This window comes from Berghia stephanieae, chromosome 1, assembly GCF_034508935.2.
Source record: "Berghia stephanieae isolate SIO BIC M18660-M18661 chromosome 1, UCSD_Bste_1.3, whole genome shotgun sequence".
NCBI lineage: Eukaryota > Metazoa > Mollusca > Gastropoda > Nudibranchia > Aeolidiidae > Berghia > Berghia stephanieae.
This window is the reverse complement of record NC_088360.1, coordinates 63,560,057-63,579,657: the sequence shown is the minus strand read 5'-3', so window position 1 is coordinate 63,579,657 and position 19,601 is coordinate 63,560,057. Positions and strand designations below refer to the sequence as shown.

At 39.0% G+C, this 19,601-nt stretch overlaps 1 protein-coding gene across 1 annotated transcript in view; it reads right to left on the bottom strand.

The window, feature by feature from the left end:
• LOC144979222 (exosome RNA helicase MTR4-like) overlaps positions 1-19,601 on the bottom strand; it is a 171,522-nt gene that overhangs the window by 66,607 nt on the left and 85,314 nt on the right. Inside the window, exon 18 of the mRNA XM_078925833.1 lies at positions 8,927-9,037. Coding sequence (XP_078781959.1) covers positions 8,927-9,037 — 111 coding nt within the window. The remainder of the gene's footprint in view (positions 1-8,926; positions 9,038-19,601) is intronic.

Below are 19,601 nucleotides of genomic sequence, written 5' to 3'. Positions count from 1 at the left end.
GGTAGAGATTGTACTACTGGTGGTAATGTGGTGTTGGTGGTTGTAGTAATAGTAGTAGTGATGATGAAGATCTGATAGTGGTTGTAGTTGTAGTGGTAGTGATGATGATATGGTGGTGGTCGTGGTTGAAGTAGTAGTTGTGATGTGGTGGTGGTTGTAGTAGTGGTGGTAGTGTTGTTGATGTGGTGGTGATGGTGGTTGTAGTACAAATGGTAGTGATGATAATGTGGTGGTGGTGGTGGTTGTAGTAGTAGTAGTAGTGGTAATGATGAAGTGGTGGTTGTAGTGGTAGTGATGATGTGGTGGTGGTGGTGGTTGTAGTAGTAGTGCTCATGATAATGATGTGGTGCTGATGGTTGTAGTAGTAGTGGTAGTGATGATGATGATGAAGTGGTGGTTGTTGTAGTAGTAGTTGTAGTGATGATGATGCGGTGGTGATGGTTGTTGTAGTAGTAGTGGTAGTGATGATGATGTGGTGGTGGTGGTTGTAGTAACAGTGGTGGTGGTAGTGATGAAGATGAAGTGATGGTGGTACTTGTTGTAGTAGTGGTAGTGATGATGTGGTGGTGGTGGTTGTAGTAGTAGTGGTAGTTGCAGTGATGATGATGTGGTGGTGGTGGTTGCAATAGTAGTGGTAGTGATGATGTAATGGTGGTGGTGGTTGTAGTAGTAGTGCTAGTGATGATGTGGTGGTGGTGGTTGTAGTAGTAGTAGTGGTGGTAATGATGATGTGGCGGTGGTGGTTGTAGTAGTAGTGCTAGTGATGATGTGGTGGTGGTGGTTGTAGTAGTAGTGGTTGTGATGTTGTAATGGTGGTTGTAGTAGTAGTGGTAGTTGCAGTGATGATGATATGGTGGTGGTGGTTGCAGTAGTAGTGGTAGTGATGATGTGGTGGTGGTTGTGGTTGTAGTAGTAGCGGTAATGATGTGGTGGTGGTGGTTGTAGTAGTAGTGGTAGTGATGATGTGGTGGTGGTTGTAGTAGTAGTGGTAATGATGATGTGATGGTGGTGGTTGTAGTAATAGTGGTAATGACGATGTAATGGTGGTGGTGGTTGTAGTAGTAGAGGTCGTGATGATGATGTGGTAGTAGTGATTGTAGTAGTAGTGGTAGTGATGATGTGATGCTGGTGGTTGTAGTAGTAGTGGTATTGATGATGATGTGGTAGTGGTGGTTGCAGTAGTAGTGGTAGTGATGACGATTTGGTTGTGGTGGTTGTAGTAGTCGTAGTGATGATGATGTTGTGGTGGTTGTAGTAGTAGTGGTAGTGATGATGATGTGGTGGTGGTTGTAATAGTGATGGTAGTAGTGGTAGTGATGATGATGTGGTGGTGGTTGTAGTAGTAGTTGTGGTACTGATGATGATGTGGTGGTTGTAGTAGTAGCGGTAATGAAGTGGTGGTGGTGGTTGTAGTAGTAGTGGTAGTGATGATGTGGTGGTGGTGGTTGTAGTAGTGGTAATGATGATGTGGTGTTGGTGGTTGTAGAGTAGTGGTAATGACGATGTAGTGGTGTTGGTGGTGGTTGTAGTAGTAGTGGTAGTGATGATGATGTGGTGGTGGTGGTTGTAGTAGTAGAGGTCGTGATGATGTGGTAGTGGTGATTGTAGTAGTAGTGGTGGTGATGATGTGATGCTGGTGGTTGTAGTAGTAGTGGTATTGATGATGATGTGGTAGTGGTGGTTGCAGTAGTAGTGGTAGTGATGACGATTTGGTTGTAGTAGTTGTAGTGATGATGATGTGGTGGTGGTTGTAGTAGTACTGGTAGTGATGATGATGTGGTGGTGGTTGTAATAGTGATAGTAGTTGTGGTAGTGGTAGTGATGATGATGTAGAGGCGGTGGTGGTTGTAGTACTGATGATGATGTGGTGGTGGTGGTGGTGTTGCAGTAGTAGTGGTAGTGATGATGGTTGTAATACTAGAGGCAGTGATGAAGATTTGGTGATTGGGGGGTGGGGGGGAAGGTATCCTTGTAACAAATTGACCTCACCGGAATTTGACAGAAGTTGCCCGGAGCCCGGAATTGTTTGCTCCAGACCGGAGTTTTTTCTGGTGAAACCGGATTTTGGCATCACTGGACCTTGCCATTTCTATTTTGCTACCGACACACACACACACACATAATTCTGACTGATTATTTTCCTCCCCATGCTTTCTCTTTTTCAAGTTGAATGTCAACTGGGAAAAAATAATGTGAAATACAAATTTTTCTTCGAAATAAAGCTCTCAGCAGAAGTATTCTTTTCTCACGACCATGATTGTTTTAATTTTTCTCTTTTCCCTCCTCCACACACGATTACACTACCACCACCCCCTCCTCTTCTTCTTTTATAAGAATTAATCCAAATAAATGAAAGAAAATTTAACACAAACAGGAGCAAAGATAAAGCAGCTTCTCGTGTCAAGCACTAGATACACATCCTTCAAAAAGGTAGGAATTGTTCTCTTCCTTTCACTTTACAACTAACTCAGACCTGGGACCTGAAATTTGTGTACTCTCTCAAATAATTGAGATTTTTTTTTTTGGATACCAAATCGTATTATTAACCCACTCAATCCTACAGACTTTTGCTACTTTTCAAAATTGGAAAAAAATGTATTAGAAATTAACATGTGCATAGATAATTTTAAACTATCATTAACATACAAAAACTAAAATCATTAACTTTGATACTATGCTTATAATTTGTTTCAGAAAAATGTAATAAATAGTCATGGGGTAAAAGTAACCTGAGTAAATTGCGGATATAGTCGGTGTTAGGGTTGAGTGAGTTGGGGAAAGTGACATGATTTGATTAGTCAATTGACGTGTCATATCTGTGTTGTGTTTATCAATTAATCCATATTTTTCTCCTGTTCGTCTATTTTCGCATGTTCAAAAAGTTCCGACAATTTTTTCACCAACTATTTACAGGCCTGACTATTATCTATCACAATGGTTGGGGAAATATTACCGCCAGCACCATTGTAACCACATTATGCTCTTGATATCAAATGTTTGACTGCCTTTAAGACATTACTATTGCGTGACATATTGTTCTTGAAATTTGAGGTTTTATCTGTAAAATGTCCTTGCAATTTGAAATTGTGGTTAGGCATACCATGCCTGTTACTGTAATACCTATGAGTTTTAGGTAAACACAGCTAAATACATTTTCCCCTCTCAGTCAGAACTTTAATCAGCCAATGGCATGTTGGATAAATTTATAATATGAAAGGGAGAGCAACTTTCTATTAACCAGGTTATCATTTTTAAAAATTGTCTATAAAAGGCTTTTTAGGACTCAGAAAACCCAAAATTTGATCAGTTCACACCGCTCTTGAATGAACAATAGAAAATTATAGATTCTTTGCTGTATTTTCATTTCAAAAATTTTCTTGTTAGCATTTGTTAGACATTAACTAGTAAAAGAAATCACAACAGACTGCATTCTAACCAACCAATGAAAGTGTTGCGGACAAAATCATATCTAATGGTGTTCTATCCATAATAACCCTTTCTTTAAAAAATATAGCATTGTGGAGAACATTGTGCTTATTTGAGTCAATAAAAAAATTGATACGGTGCACAACTCTACTGAAAGATTTGAAAATTAAAAATGTATTTTTTACAGATAGATAAACAGATAACTTGATTTCCTTTTATAATTTAAAGTCAGTTTGAATGTTCGTTGAGTCACACAGATATCATAAAATACGTACCGACGACACTAAACAGTCCCAAAATCAACCAATTTCGTCACTGTAAAATGTTGTCAGTTTGCGTCATCTATTTATGACATCAAGTATTATTATTACTTCCGTTGTGTTGTTGATTTAGCGGTGATCAGTGTTGTTATATAGTAGTATGTTCTAATTGCATGTATGTTTATGTGTGTGTGCCTGTGTGTTTGTGTGTGTGTGTGTTGTGTGGTGTACACATGTGTGTGTGTGTGTGTGTTGGCATTTTTCAGCAAATCGTGGCATTCATGGTGATATTATTCACTTGATCACATGAAGGTATTTCAGTCGCCATTTTGCTTCTTTTTTTACTATTAGGATTAGCTCGAGATCGAAGTATTTTTTTTTCTATTAGGGTTAGTCATAAATCTTAGTAAAGGTGCTAGGATGTTTGTTTTTCCATAAGTTAAGTAAAGGGGAGACATTCCGAAAGCTCCTACATCCCCAGTATTCTTTAAATTTGTATTTTCACCGTTGATATTTTGTCAGGCATTTATTTATTCAATTTGTCATTATATAGAAGTATTTTAAAAACTCTAGAACAAACCTTGATAGATTTGTGAAAGTTTAAAATTTCCTAATTTGACCATTGTTTTGATTTTCGGCCGCCATTTTGATTTGTTAAGTATTGAAAGGTAGTGCAAAGCAGTCCGAGAGTTGTTTTTTCTATTAGGGTTAGCTCGAGAGGTTAGTCATAAGTCTTATTAAAGGTGCTAGGGTGTTTGTTTTTCCATAAGTTAAGTAAAGGGGAGACATTCCGAAAGCTCCTACATCCCCAGTATTCTTTAAATTTGTATTTTCACCGTTGATCTTTTGTCAGGTGTTTATTTATTCAATTTGTCATCATTTTTTCTATTAGGGTTAGCTCGATATCGGAGTAAATTTTTTTTCTATTAGGGTTAGTCATAAGTAAAGTAAAGGGGAGAAATTCCGAAAGCTCCTACATCCCCAGTATAATGTATTCACTTAATATAAATGTTGCTGCTCGAAGCTCGAAGAAATAAATAATCATGTGAAATTGAATGTAAGCTTCAATTTAATTACAAAAACAGATCAAATGAACGTTTCGGGTTTCCCCTTTATCAACAAAACAGGATGAATGAAACACCAAAGATGAATGAGATAATGTGGTAGTGGCGTAGTTAAGATGAATAAACAAAACATTGGTTGGCAGGAAATTAGTAAGCACGAATTAAAACAGAATGCTAGATATTTCTAAAAAGGTGCGCAATTAATTAAGTGAAAAGAGGGGGGGGGGGGGCGGGGAGGAACTGTGTAATGCAGTTTAGAAAGTTAAATATAAAAACATGTAGAATGTTGTTGGAAGATAAATACAATGGAATTGAAAATCCTTTCTTAAATATAGTCTAGCCTTGTGGAGAACATTGTGCCATTTGAGTCAATAAAAAAAAATTATACGGCCCACAACTCTACTGAAAGATTTGAAAATTAGAAATGTATTTTTTACAGACAGATAAACAGATAATTTGATTTCCTTTTATAATTTAAAGTCAGTGGAGGTGCATAAAAACGGTGCCAAACGCCACCAAACATGATCACCAGAGTACTGTACTGTAAGGTAAGTTCTCGATCCCAGGATCGTCTTTCAACTCTGCTCACGTCTGCTCCTTCAGGTTTATTTTCGCCGTTAATTTTATTACCACAACCTGTTTTCATACACGGACAACTATATGTTGCTGTGTCATGGGTCAGAGGCTATAGCGGCTTACACTTCATGTTGGGCCACACATAAAAATCAACAGAGGATGTACCAACTTACACAGACAACGTTGTTTACCAATCTGCCCTCATTAAATAATGGTGGGTATAATATCGAATGGAAATAGTTCATTCCCCGCGAAATTGCGGTCTTTTTACTAGTTTGGAATAAAAATAAATAAAAACTGACGATGTAATTTAGATAAGACCTAGTTTGCAGAGACGCCAACTTTAAATTGGCTCACAGGAGTTTCAGACACCACTCGTAGGAATTTCAATGCCGAAAGAGGAATTTCCGCACACAAGATAAAGGAATTGGAATGGTATTGTGTTTACATATTGTATAGTTTTAAATAGATAACAGATTAGAATTATATCATGATACATAAACATATTGCCAAATACAATCCCAAAGCTTCATTATTTCAAATGAAGTAAAGCGCCAAAACCTAATGGTAGAGATTGTAGTACTGGTGGTAGTGAGGATGATGTGGTGTTGGTTATTGTAATAGTGGTATGATGATGAAGATGTGATAGTGGTTGTTGTTTTAGTAGTCATGGTAGTGATGATGATATGGAGGTGGTGGTTGAAGTTGTAGTGGTAGTGATGATGATGTGGTGGTTGTAGTAGTAGTGGCAGTGATGATGATATGGTGATGGTGGTGGTTGAATTGAAGTAGTAGTTGTAGTGATGATGATGTGGTGGTATAGTGGTTGTAGTAGTTGTGGCCGTGATGATAATGATGTGGTGGTGGTTGTAGTAGTGGTGGCCGTGATGTTGATGTGGTGGTGATGGTAGTTGTAGTACAAATGGTAGTGATGATGATGTGGTAGTGGTTGTAGTAGTACGTAGTGGTAGTGATGATGATGTGGTGGTGGTTGTAGTAATAGTCGTGGTGGTGATGATAATGTCGTGGTGGTGATGATAATGTGGTGGTGGTAGTAGTAGTGGTAGTGATGATGTGGTGGTGGTGGTTGTAGTAGTAGTGGTAGTGATGATGTGGTGGTGTGGTTGTAGTAGTAGTGGTCGTGATGATGATGTGGTGCTGGTGGTTGTTGTAGTCGTAGTGGTAGTGATGATGCTGATGTAGTGGTGGTTGTTGTAGTAGTAGTAGTTGTAGTGATGGTGATGTGGTGGTGGTTGTAGTAGTAGTTGTAGTGATGATGATGTGGTGGTGGTTGTTGTAGTAGTAGTGATGATGATGTGGTGGTGGTGGTGGTTGTAGTAGCAGTGGTGGTGATGATGATGTGGCGGTGGTGGTGGTAGTTGTAGTAGTAGCAGTGGTGGTAGTCATGAAGATGAGGTGGTGGTGGTGCTTGTAGTAGTAGTGGTAGTGATAATGATAAAGTGGTGGTTGTAGTAGTGGTGGTAGTGATGATGAAGTGGTGGTGATGGTGGTTGTAGTACAAATGGTAGTGATGATGATTTGGTAGTGGTGGTTGTAGTAGTAGCAGTAGTGATGGTAATTATGATGTGGTGGTGGTGGTTGTAGTAGTAGTGGTAATGATGATGTGGTGGTGGTGGTTGTAGTAGTGGTTGTGATGATGTGGTGGTGGTGGTTGTAGTAGTAGTGGTAGTGATGATGTGGTGGTGGTGGTGTAGTAGTAGTGGTAATGATGATGTGGTGGTGGTGGTTGTAGTAGTAGCGGTAATGACGATGTAGTGGTGGTTGTAGTAGTAGTGGTAGTGATGATGATATGGTGGTGGTTGTAACAGACCTGCCACTTCACGAAAAAGGAAATCAGTATGACATTGTAAAAAAATCAGTATCTGGGGGAAAAAATCAGTATGAGACGTAAAATTATCCAATGGTTGGGCTACTCACCTAATTCTGACAATTTGACACTTGTCACTCAAACTAACCAAAGCGTCACAACCCCCCCCCCCCCCACTTATTTTTCCCCAACACCAAAATGGCACGCACAACGCCAATCTGGCAATCAGACTACTACGTATTTAAAGATGGTGGCACTTGGTAACGAGTCAGAAGCCAGGGACCGCGGTGGTTTACCAGTACAGCTCGCTGTCGCTTCACAAAGGAAATGAAAACTAAATAACGCGCCGTGTGTGTTTTCTGTGTGAGGGCATCACAAAGAGGCTCGCTACGTCATGTGATCTATCGAGGTATCGCGGGACGGGTCAAAGTTCACGAGACTTGAACATTTTAACGTGCAACGTAAAGCACAAAGTAAACGTAAAAGAGAGGGGTGGAGGGCTGCGGGCCCTTGGTCACTTGGTGAAATCGGTACGATCGGCATGCAGATCGGGAAGTCGGTACGATCGGCAAGTAAATCGGGAAATCGGTAAATACGAAAAAAAGGTCTTGCAAATCGGTATGATATCGATTAATCGGTATGAACGGCAGGTCTGTTGTAATAGTAGAGGTCGTGATGATGATGTGGTAATGGTAGTTGTAGTTGTAATTGCAAAGCTCATGTGATGCTGGCAATTGTAGTAGTAGTGGTATTGATGATGATGTGGTAGTGGTGGTTGTAGTAGTTGTGGTAGTTGCAGTAATGATGATGTGGTGGTGGTGGTTGCAGTGGTAGTGGTAGTGATGACGATGTAGTTGTGGTGGTTGTAGTAGTAGTGGTAGTGATGATGATGATGTGGTGGTGGTGGTTGTAGTAGTAGTGGTAGTGATGATGATGTGGTAGTGGTGGTTGAAGTGGTAGTGGTAGTGATGATGTGGTGGTGGTGGCTGTAGTAGTAGTGGTTGTGATGATGTGGTGATGGTGGTTGTAGTAGTAGTCGTAGTGATGATGTGGTGGTAGTGGTGTAGTAGTAGTGGCAATGATGATGTGGTGGTGGTGGTTGTAGTAGTAGTGGTAACGACGATGTAGTGGTGGTTGTAGTAGTAGTGGTAGTGATGATATTGTGGTGGTTGTAATAGTAGAGGTCGTGATGATAATGTGGTAGTGTAGTTGTTGTTGTAATTGCAAAGTTGATGTAATGCTGGCGGTTGTAGTAGTAGTGGTATTGATGATGATGTGGTAGTGGTGGTTGTAGTAGTTGTGGGAGTTGCAGTGTTGATGATGTGGTGGTGGTGGTTGCAGTAGTAGTGGTAGTGATGACGATGTAGTTGTGGTGGTTGTAGTAGTAGTGGTAGTGATGATGATGATGTGGTGGTGGTGGTTGTAGTAGTAGTGGTAGTGATGATGTGATGCTGGTGGTTGTAGTTGTAGTGGTATTGATGATGTGGTAGTGGTGGTTGTAGTAGTTGTGGTAGTTGCAGTGATGATGATGTGGTGGTGGTGGTTGCAGTAGTAGTGGTAGTGATGATGGTTGTAATACTAGTCTAGTGGCAGTGATGATGATGTGGTGGTTGGAGGGGGGTATCCTTGGAACAAATTGACCTCACCGGAATTTGACGGAAGTTGCCCGGAGCCCAGAATTTTTTGCTCCAGACCGGAGTTTTTTCCGGTGAAACCTGAGTTTTGGCATCACTGTAGTTTGTTCACGAAATTAAAATAAAATACATAATTACCTGCAGTGATTTTAGTACCATAAAGCGACTGTCTGGAGATCGTAGATCATTAGGAATATACAGTCTGATAGCACTGATGGTGTCGATCAGACGGGTAAGGATTGGAACAACCTGGAACACAAATATTTCCAAATATTTTATCTCTTGCCATTAAAAGAGCATATTTACATTCTATGACCTGCAAGACATGTGGGGGAAAAAATTTATAACTTAAATTCTGAAATGGTAAAGAGACATATGAATAATAATGATCAATCCCTCCTTACAATGTATACAATTTTCTAAAAGGTGCTAACAGGAGCTAAAAAAGATTGCATCTCACATAAAGAAAAACAACTAAACAGAATGTATTTGAACAGACCTTGAACATAAAATCGATATGATTTGTACTTTAACAACACAAATGGCAGGAGTAGATACTTGAGACATTGAAACAATTATATGTTATGACTATCAGTTGCAGCATGTTGTAATAAAAAGTTTTTTCCCTGTTACCATGAGCCAGCCTCTGTTGACATATGATGTAAAGGTAAAGCATATGCCGGGAGCTGAAAGTTTCTGCACATAATCAGAAAGAAAGTCACCATTGCCATCCTTTTCCTCAAGTCAAGACCATTTAAATTTGATTTTTTACACCATTCTCAATAGCTTTTAGATCAGAAGAACGATTGACAAATCTTCTGGCTTTTTTTTAATTGAAGCGGATGAGATCTGAAAACCATAGTCACAGGATAGGCGACTGCAAAAATGTAAACAAAATCACTTTTCCAGTAATTTTCACTTCGTAAAACCTTAGCTACATTTATTGTAGTATAAACATCAACTAATGTTTGAAGAGGCCTAACATTAGCACAGGCATACTTCGTCCAGGAACTCAACTGGCAAGCGAGTAAAAGTTTGCACATCAACATCATTTCACAGATCTGAACGAGGGATGGCTAAAAATACAGGGTTGCCACAACTTCAGAAGACATAAATTTTCCAGACCTTATAAATATTAAGGTGTATAGCTGATGTTCTGCTATGAATTTACTATAATAAGCTAAAATTACAATAATTCTATAATTGGTGGTTGATGTAGTGGTGGTGGGGTTGATCATAGTAACGATGGTAGTTTGTTTGTTTTTAAGGGTCTTAGGGCGCTTGCAATACATTTAGGTCATATAGGCGCCAGTAAAAAGGAAGAAAATGGGATAGTCAAAAGTTCTAGAATTACAATTAAAGCACCCAAGAAAAGGTAAGACTAAGCGGAATTGGTTCAAATAGGAAACAGATGTAGATTCCAAGAGCACACTATCAAAGTACTTAGTTTGAGATCACCATCCAGACACAAGCCCAGGTCCCAACTAAGAGGGATACACTCAATTGTTTAAAAATCATCTATAATGTGTAAACAAAACAATACAGTGCATAACAGGGAGTTAATTTTCAAGGGAAAAAAAAATATCATCTCCCCAAAACTCTAACTATACATTTGACTGTTTCCCTCCCAGCTAGGGTATCCAGCCAGGGCCAGGACAAAACCAAGTAATCTCATTCCAAGACAAAGACAGAAAGCATGTTGGAAAACAGATATATAGGGGGATAGAAGATACAGCAAGTACCTCCCTGCCCACTATGGGAGGTCAGGAATCCCAACCCAGATAACCATGGCAATGATAATGATTTCGTGATGGTGATGTGAGAGTGGCTGTAACAGTGATTATGATAGTGTGGTTGTTGTAGTAGTGGTGGCAATGATGATGTGGTAATGGCTGTATTCATGTTTGTAATAGTGATGATAATGCTGTGATTGTGGAACTGGTGGTAATGATGATGTGTTGGTGGTTGTACTAGTGGTGGTATTGATGATAATGGTGATGTTGTGGTTGTAGTAATGGTGGATGACGATGATTTGGAGGTGATTGTAGGAGTGGTTGTAGTGATGATGATGTGGTGGTGGTGGTACTAGTAGTGGTGGTTGCTATGATAATGTGGTGGTGGCAGACATGCCTACCCTGTCACACGGCTTTGAGGAATCAGAAATATGATATTTTGACCATAGCATACATTGCAAATCAATTTCTTGCTTCTGCTGTATTAATGCTTTTTTTAACCTTTGATTTAGTTTTCTTTTTCTTTCTTTTTTGTTTTCATATTTGTTTTTCATATCAACTACATTCCCTTTCCCAAAAAAAAAAAAGGGAACACTTAATGTAGTGACATTCTGAAGTGCGTTGACCAACATTTAGAAAGTAGAATAAGTGTTCAATTAAAGTTAATTATGTCTGATACAGATAGATATAGTTAACTTGCCACCATCCTTTAATCATAATAGTAGATTTGTGTGGAAAAATATCGAGACTTTTGGAGAGAGTTTTCAGAAAACTCCAAAATTAAAGCAATAAAGACCATGATCAAATTAATCTACAATACACATACAATGATAGTCATCCATTGCCACACAAACTTAACTTCACTATAACGTACATACTAAACATACTCCCTCTTATTTCCATCTATCTACAATAACTGTGGCATTGCTAAGTATAAATAGTAAATAGTATAACTGGAATGATGTGTTTAAGGATACAACTATTTAACCTAAGACAATGACAACTAATCAATATCACCATTAATATTTCTAAAAACCATCTTGTAATACCACTACCTAACACAACTGATTATTATTCAAGATTTGAACATCTGTAACATATTATGACCATTTTATCTTTTTTTTTTCATTCCTTTTTTTATTTTTATTTTTTTTTTTGCGAAATAAATAGAATAAATTCACTAATGCAAGTTATTCAAGACCCATAATTTTGTTTCCCTATTTCTATTTTTTTTGTCCATCTTATTATTACTTTTTTAAAAAGTCGTTAAAGTGTAAATATGATTTTTATTGCAGTTTAAAAATTTGAGTCGCTGTCATTACTTACCTTCTTTTACATTTAGGTGGATACAAAAAAAAAAAACTATAGCTTTTGAGGCTCTCCAAATAATAATAATAATAATAATAATAATAATAATAATAATAATAATAATAATAATAATAATAATAATAATAATAATAATAATAATAATAATAATAAAAAAACCTAATAAGTGTGTATTGTACGAAACTAAGATTATAACATCCTTTGTGGTCATTACCATAACTAATAGCAGAAATAAGTAATATTTGCAGGATCAAGGGATGATTCTGCAAAAAGCGGAATGGCAGGCATGCCATTCCAGCTGTGGTTGTATCAGTGGTGGTAGTGGTGATGGTCGTACTAGAGGTGGTTCTGATGGTGATGATGTTGTGTTTGGAGTAGTGGTGGTAATGATAATATGTGGTGATGGTGGTGGTAGTGGTTGCATTGGTGATGCTAATCCCCCAGTCACATTGATTTCATGTGGAGTGAAATAAGAGCGCCCTTCCTATTTTTCCTTAAATCAGAAGATGAGCAATCCATTGTAGCACAAGCAACTAAAATCTATGGAGCTCTTTTTGATAAACCCAACTGTGAAAAGATTGCTGTACAAATTGATCTACTTGATGATTTTTTTACAGGATCTCGGAAAAATTCAAGGAGTTTTCAAGGAGATTTTCTCAGTTTTCAAAGGGCCCATGAATTTAAGGAGGTTTCTGTTTCTTATATCCGGTCATGTGCTCTAGTTGTAGAATTTTTAAGTCACTTTTTTCAGCATACCTCACCCCCTCCTCTCTCCCCCAACCCCGGCTTCCACAGCTATGAACTGTCACCAATCCGTTCATGACACAGCTATGCACAGACGGGCATGGCCCAGTGACTAAAACATAGCACACCAAGTTTGCTTTACTCACGAACTGAGGCATGTGTGTATTGTGTTGTGCCGTATAGCTGTACCATGAGAAAACTAGTTATTAATAAGAACGAACATTGACGAATTGAAAAAAAATAATTAAATAATGTAAACCTGAACAAATTCCTGACCATTTCCAGACCCATGGACCTAAATGAATGAATTCCTGACCCTATCCCCCGACCCGGAGAAAAAAGGATCAAATTCCTAACCCTGAAAATAGCAGTCAGAGCAGAGTCAGAGTGCTTGAATCTGTTGATAGTTTTTTTTTGTTTTTGTATTTTGGAGGGGGGAGGGGTAAGAATCATATTTCACTGATTCGGAACTTCTGAATATAGCCGAAGGATTGACAAGTCTGGATTGTTACAGGTGACGAAACTCGGTTACACCATTCAACCCCAGGGACAAAACGTGATATCTTGATGTGGAAACATTCCTCATCACCAATGCTAAAAAAGTTCAAGAGTGAGGAATCAGCAAAAAAGGTTATGGTCATGGTTTTCTGAGATGTGCAAGGTATTCAGCTGCTTGATGTCCTTGAACCAGGACAAAAATCAACAGGGTTGCCAATTCAAGAGGCAAAAATTTGCTGAACTTTTACACAAACACATAGACCAACCCCTCTCTGACTGCTGAACTCCAGACATTATGTGCTTCCATTTTTTTTCGTTTAGCAAGTGATTGGAAAATATACTGAGGGTTTAAGACATACTGAATTCTGTAAATGAGCCAAGGTCAAAAGGTGCCCGCCTGATACCAGTGTTAAGAAAATTTGATTTTTACTTAATTATGGGCTGTATTCATTGGGTTAATGCTTGTAATCAATTGATAATATGAAGAAGAGATAAAATGATTTTGTTTGTTTGTTTGTTGCTTTAGGTCTCTTCCAACACAATTGAGGTTATATGAGAGACCGTTGAAACAAAAAAACAAGCAATCCAACAAAAATAGTACAAATGTAAATCAAAATCATAACCTAAAGATATCATAAGCTAAATTATAAATAACCAAGAACAAACAGGCAGAAGATAAAATGAGATAACTCAACATACTCTGTTAAATAGAATATGAAATAAACAACTTGAAAGTCAAATTTGAATGCAGTTTGGCATGCGCTTAAAACGAGGTCAACGCATCACCTTTTTAGAAAGCATGTAGAAATTAAATGTGATGTTTTAGCTCACATGATTGAAATTTGACTAACAGTATAAAGTCAAAATTTAGTTTTAAACGCAATTGCAGAATATTACATATCTGATTAAGTTTCATATAGAGTTCTTAAAAAGTTGGTATTGCTTGTGACCTTTGGTGTCATCAAACACAGCACAATACTAAGACTCGACACGAAACTTTAACTCTCATATTTGATGGTTATAAAATGTTTTATTATGAGAAAAAAGCATAGATTTTCCTTCTGAACTCAAATCTTGAAGTAAATGTATACCGTTTTGCTGATATTGAGGTTTATTGGTTTTGGTGTCATTTGTCACAAGCAACACGGCATGCGTGAACACGTGGAAGTTTGTTTCGTTAAATGGCGATTTGCAATTTTGATCCACCCTTCTTACCAGTCTTTGAAGTGCAGCACTTTCATTTGCCTTTCCAGCGTGGCTCCAGGCAGAAAAGGTAAGTTGAACTTTGGTGTCATCGCTATTTTAAATTGTCACAAGCAACACTTGATATTGGATATTACAAAGTGCCACCAAAAAATTATGTTTTCAGCTGTTTTTCTATTTACAAATATGATATTATGACATCTCATCTGAGACTGTGATTTTGACACAATTAATTATTTCCTTGTAATTCTAATTTTTTATTTTAATTTAAGTTTCAATCAAGAAAAAGACAAAACTCAAGCTTTTGACGAATCCTGATAAATAGAAGGGTTGTCAAGAAACAGGATTTGTTTTACTATTAACACACTAAATTACTACAAACAAGCAGATTTGAGCAGTAGGGTGATGGTTACCGTATGGTTACATGAATTCATTACCATGGCTGATATTTATCTAGAGTTTGTGTGACTTCTGGTACTTTATGTGACCATTGGTGTCATTGGTTAAAATGTCACAGGTGACACTTAAGTTTGAAGTTTCTAATGTATTTCTGTTTTCATTTTCTTCAAAGCTTGAAATGTCATTGAATTCCATTTTAACAGGCTTTATTACATTTGTTCAGTTGCTATTCTTGATTTATTGAGGCAAAATTGCGTTCTAGTGCCGATTTTGACCAAAGTAATAGCAACAATGGTATTACTAATTTCTAAGTATATTTCCAATTTGAAAGTATTCAGTTTCTTAAAATAATATTGAATTTCATTTTAGAGTAGGTTATTATGCTTTTTTTTTATACTGATAATAATGATATAGTATGGACTAAAGTGTGATTTGGTGTTGCTTGTGACATAAGTAATGGTGTCACCGGTCTTATGTCACAAGTCACATTCAGGTGCTCTATTTTCCATGTATATTTCTATTTTTGAAGTCTTTGGTTTCTGAAATATTATTAAATTCCATATTTAACTGAGGTTATTACACTGGTTTGACTGAAATTAATGATATATTGTCGAATTTGCAATTTGGTATTGCTTGTAACATAAGTAATGGTGTCATCAGTCATCACAAGTGACACAATGTTGCTAAATAAGATATGCTTTGGTCACATTATTTCCCAACATTTTATTCCAAACATTTCTGAACATTGCTGGTAATAAGCATATGCAATATTGTTGTTGTTGTTAATTTACAGTCATTTTTATGAAATAATATATTTGCATTCTATGTTGCTTGTGACCGATGACACCAAAAAGCAACCTTTTCTCCAATAGTTGGTAACACTGGGGGTGGGTGGTCGGTGTGGCCTAGAGGCTTCGGCTTTCTGCTCTTTACCGCATCAGCAACAGTCGTCTCGGGACACCGCTGTTGTACGAGTGGACATAGGTTACATCTTCAAGTGCACAATACAGGTCCTCGTCCCGCATCCCTGGGGAAACTGGCCTCGCGGCTGGGAGTAGCTGACGCAGCAATGCGATTGTGTGCTCAGGGTGAGACCCCCTTAAAGTCTAGGGCATGCATTACCCACCCGCGTGTGGAATACGCTCTGATGCCCAGACAGGTCTCAGGGAACTATCCCTAATAAATAGTGTGGTCACAACTGACCGCGGTGTGGAGTGCCGGCTCCCATTCGACGCGTCCCCAGGTTGCGGATAGGGGAATAGCCTTTAGATATAAAGGTTAGCTACGAATTAAATAAGTAGTCGCGGACAAATCGGCAATGGGTGGTGGAGAAGGAAAACTCGGATACCAAACCCGGGAAGATGAATATCGTGAACCCTGGCAGGCAGTTCATCTAGAAGAAAGAAAACTTTGAAAATAAACAGACATGTGGAGTTGCGCCCCATGTATCTAAACAGCAACCGAAACCCAAATCATGAAGCTACAACCAAAACGCACCAGGGTTAAAGACCCTGTCTATACCCATCCAGGACCTCAGGCTAGTACTAGTACTGCTCATGACGTGGCATCCCCAAACCCGCAAGGAAGGGACGTCACCGATTGCCGAAGAGTTTCAGGATTCTTAAAATGTAAAGAATACAAGCAAGTTGGAACTCTCAACACAAGAACTTTAAAGGAAGAGTACAAAAGAAAAGAACTCGCCAAAATCTTCAACGAACTCAATCTCTCTATTCTTGCAATATCAGATCACAAGATTGTTCACACCAAGGAAGACGATATGGTCAAATACTGGAGGTTGGAGAACTGCACTCTTATCACTACCAGCGCCTGGCGAAACACTCAAGGTGCAGCTGTAGGAAGAGTAGGAATTTTAGTGAACAAACAAACAGAGAAATCTCTAGCTGAAGTCAACTCTGTCAACATGCGAATAATGGTAGCTACTTTTAATGGAAATCCTAACACAACAGGGATATCAAACTACGCACCAGTTGAGGGAAGTGTCGACTGCGAGACTCATTACAACAAACTCTCAGAAACCTGCAATAAGATTCCCAAGTACAACTTCCTAATTGAGTGTGGTGATTTCAATGCTCATATTGGTGAAAAGGACGCACCATTCACGTACCATGAAAACACCAATAGCAACGGCTCTTTTCTCCTAGAACATGCCAACGAAAGTAACCTGGCTATCACAAACACACTGAGGAGAAAGAAGAAAGGCAAGCTATGGACATACATGTCAGACATGAATGGTAGAAAAACACAGATTGACTACATCCTAGTGAATAGAAAGTGGAAGAACTCAGTCCACAATGTCGAAGCATTCAGTAGCTTCAGTAGCCTAGGAGGAGATCACCGTCTCGTATCTGCCACAATTCGCTTGAGTCTTCGAAAAAGCAAATCAACACCATCAAAAGTGAAGTATGACTGGTCCTCTCTAAAAGATTCAACTATAAAGAACCAGTATATTATACAGGTGAGGAATAGATTCACAGGACTTTGTACGGGAGAAGAAGATCCAACGGAACGATATGAGAAACTCATAAAAGCAAACCGGGACACAGCAGAGAAGCTAGTACCGAGGAGAACAAAAGTCACGAAAAGATCTACCTCTAATCACCCACTGATTGTTGAAGCTAGAAAAGAAGCTCAAGATGCCTTCAATCAACACCAACAAACACCAAACTCAGTAAACGAAGAAAGGTGGAGGATATCAAAACAGAAAATACAAACTGTCTATAGGTATATAGAAGAACGAGAGCTAGATAGTCTCATCCAGGAAGAGGAGAAAGCCGACGAGAGAAGCAAACATGGTGAAAGCTGGAAACTGATAAATAGAATAACTGGTAGGAAAGCAAGTCGACAAGGGATCCTCAGGGGTAAAACAAAAGAAGAAAGAAGACAGAAATGGTTTTCACACTTCCAAACACTTCTGGGAGAAGATCCAGTCAGAGCAACGGAAGATGACGTAGACCTAGAACCAATTCTTCAAGATATCTGTATAGACGAGAGTGACTTTACAGTGGATGAGATAAAGAAGGCAAAAAAGTCTCTCAGTGATGGAAAACAACCCGGACCCGATGACATCCCGCCTGAAGTATGGAAGTACTGCGACTTAGATGATATCCTGTTGGAGTTTACAAATGGATTACTAAACAAGAATGAAAAACCAAATCAGTGGTCGGAAATTGATCTGATTCCAGTCCCAAAGGGAGGAGACCTAAGTGATACCTCCAACTACAGGGGAATCAGCCTTGCCGCTATAGCTGCCAAACTCGCCAATAAGATGATCCTCAACAGAGTCCAGCCAGAGATAGACCCTCATCTACGTCCTTGTCAAAACGGCTTCAGACCAGGAAGATCCACGACTGCTCACCTCCTGGCATTGAGAAGGTTAATAGGAGTAAAAAGCCACAACAAGAAGGCAATCATTCTATATGTAGACTTTAAGAAGGCCTTTGACTCGATACATCGCCCTACCATGATGAAAATCTTAAAAGCATATAGTATACTTCCTAAACTTCTCTCTGCTATTAAAAGAATGTATGAGAACACACGGGCAAAGGTTATCTCTCCAGATGGTGAAACTGAGCTGTTTGAGATCAAAGCAGGGGTGCTTCAAGGTGATACATTAGCCCCCTATCTCTTTGCAATTGTCTTGGACTATGTGATGAGAAAGACCTACGCTGGCATGGAGAACGAGCTGGGCTTCACTCTGCATAGACAAAGAAGTAGGCGCAATGCAGCTATGATTGTCACGGATCTAGATTTCGCAGATGATCTGTCTCTACTGAACGAGGAGATGGACCAGGCACAAGAAGTCCTCAACAGACTTGAAACTGAGGCTGAACGAGTAGGACTATGCTGTAATGCTAAGAGACAGTATTCCAAACCTACAACCAAGAAAGGCCAATTAGCATACAGGCAAAGAATGGAGAATGGCTGAAGGAAGTTGACAACTTCAAGTACCTAGGAGGTTGGACCAAAAGCAGTTCCTCTGATATTTCTGTCAGAATAGCATTGGCTTGGAGTGCCTGTCACAAACTCAGGCAAATCTGGAGTTCAAACCTACAGAGGGAAATAAAGAAGAGACTGTTCCTGGCAACAGTAGAGTCAGTACTTCTATATGGAGCAGCGACATGGACTCTTACAAAAGCCCTGGAGAAGCAACTGGACGGCTGCTACACCCGTATGCTGAGGATGGCCCTCAATGTAAGCTGGAAAGAGCACCTAACAAATGAAGAGCTCTACAATGACCTCCCCCCAGTGACCTCGAAGATCCAAAAGAGAAGACTGAGACTTGCGGGGCACTGCTGGAGACACAACCAGGAGATTACAGTCTTGTTCTATGGGAACCACCTGAGCGAACCAGAAGCAGAGGCAGGCCGAATAAAACCTACATTGACTGTCTGCTAGATGACACAGGAATGGACAACACCCGGGAGCTGCGTACGCTTATGGAGGACAGGACAGAATGGCGAAGACTTGTGGCTCATGTTGGGCGCCCCAAGGGGTGGCCTAAGTAAGTGGTAACACTATTGTACTATGATTGCTGTTCATTGTCTTTTTGTTTACAACTTACTAAAAGTTTGATACTTAACAAAAACCATTTGGTTATTGAGCTTTTTGTCTCATTTTGGTGTCACCGGTCACAGGTGACACCAGCAACCTATAGGCATTGTTGACGTTATTATGCTGTGTTAGACCGTAATATGTAAAGGGCCTTTGATTCATGAAGTTCAGGGTTTTTGCTACATATATAGAAACATAAATGGACTATTATGTCACTTTTATTTTGAAAAAAAAAAAATGGCACCTTTTGACCTTGGCTCAAATATAACGAATATTTGCAACCTCAAATCAATACCACGAGATGCTGCAAACTCTTGACAAACTCAGAGAAGCCTTGC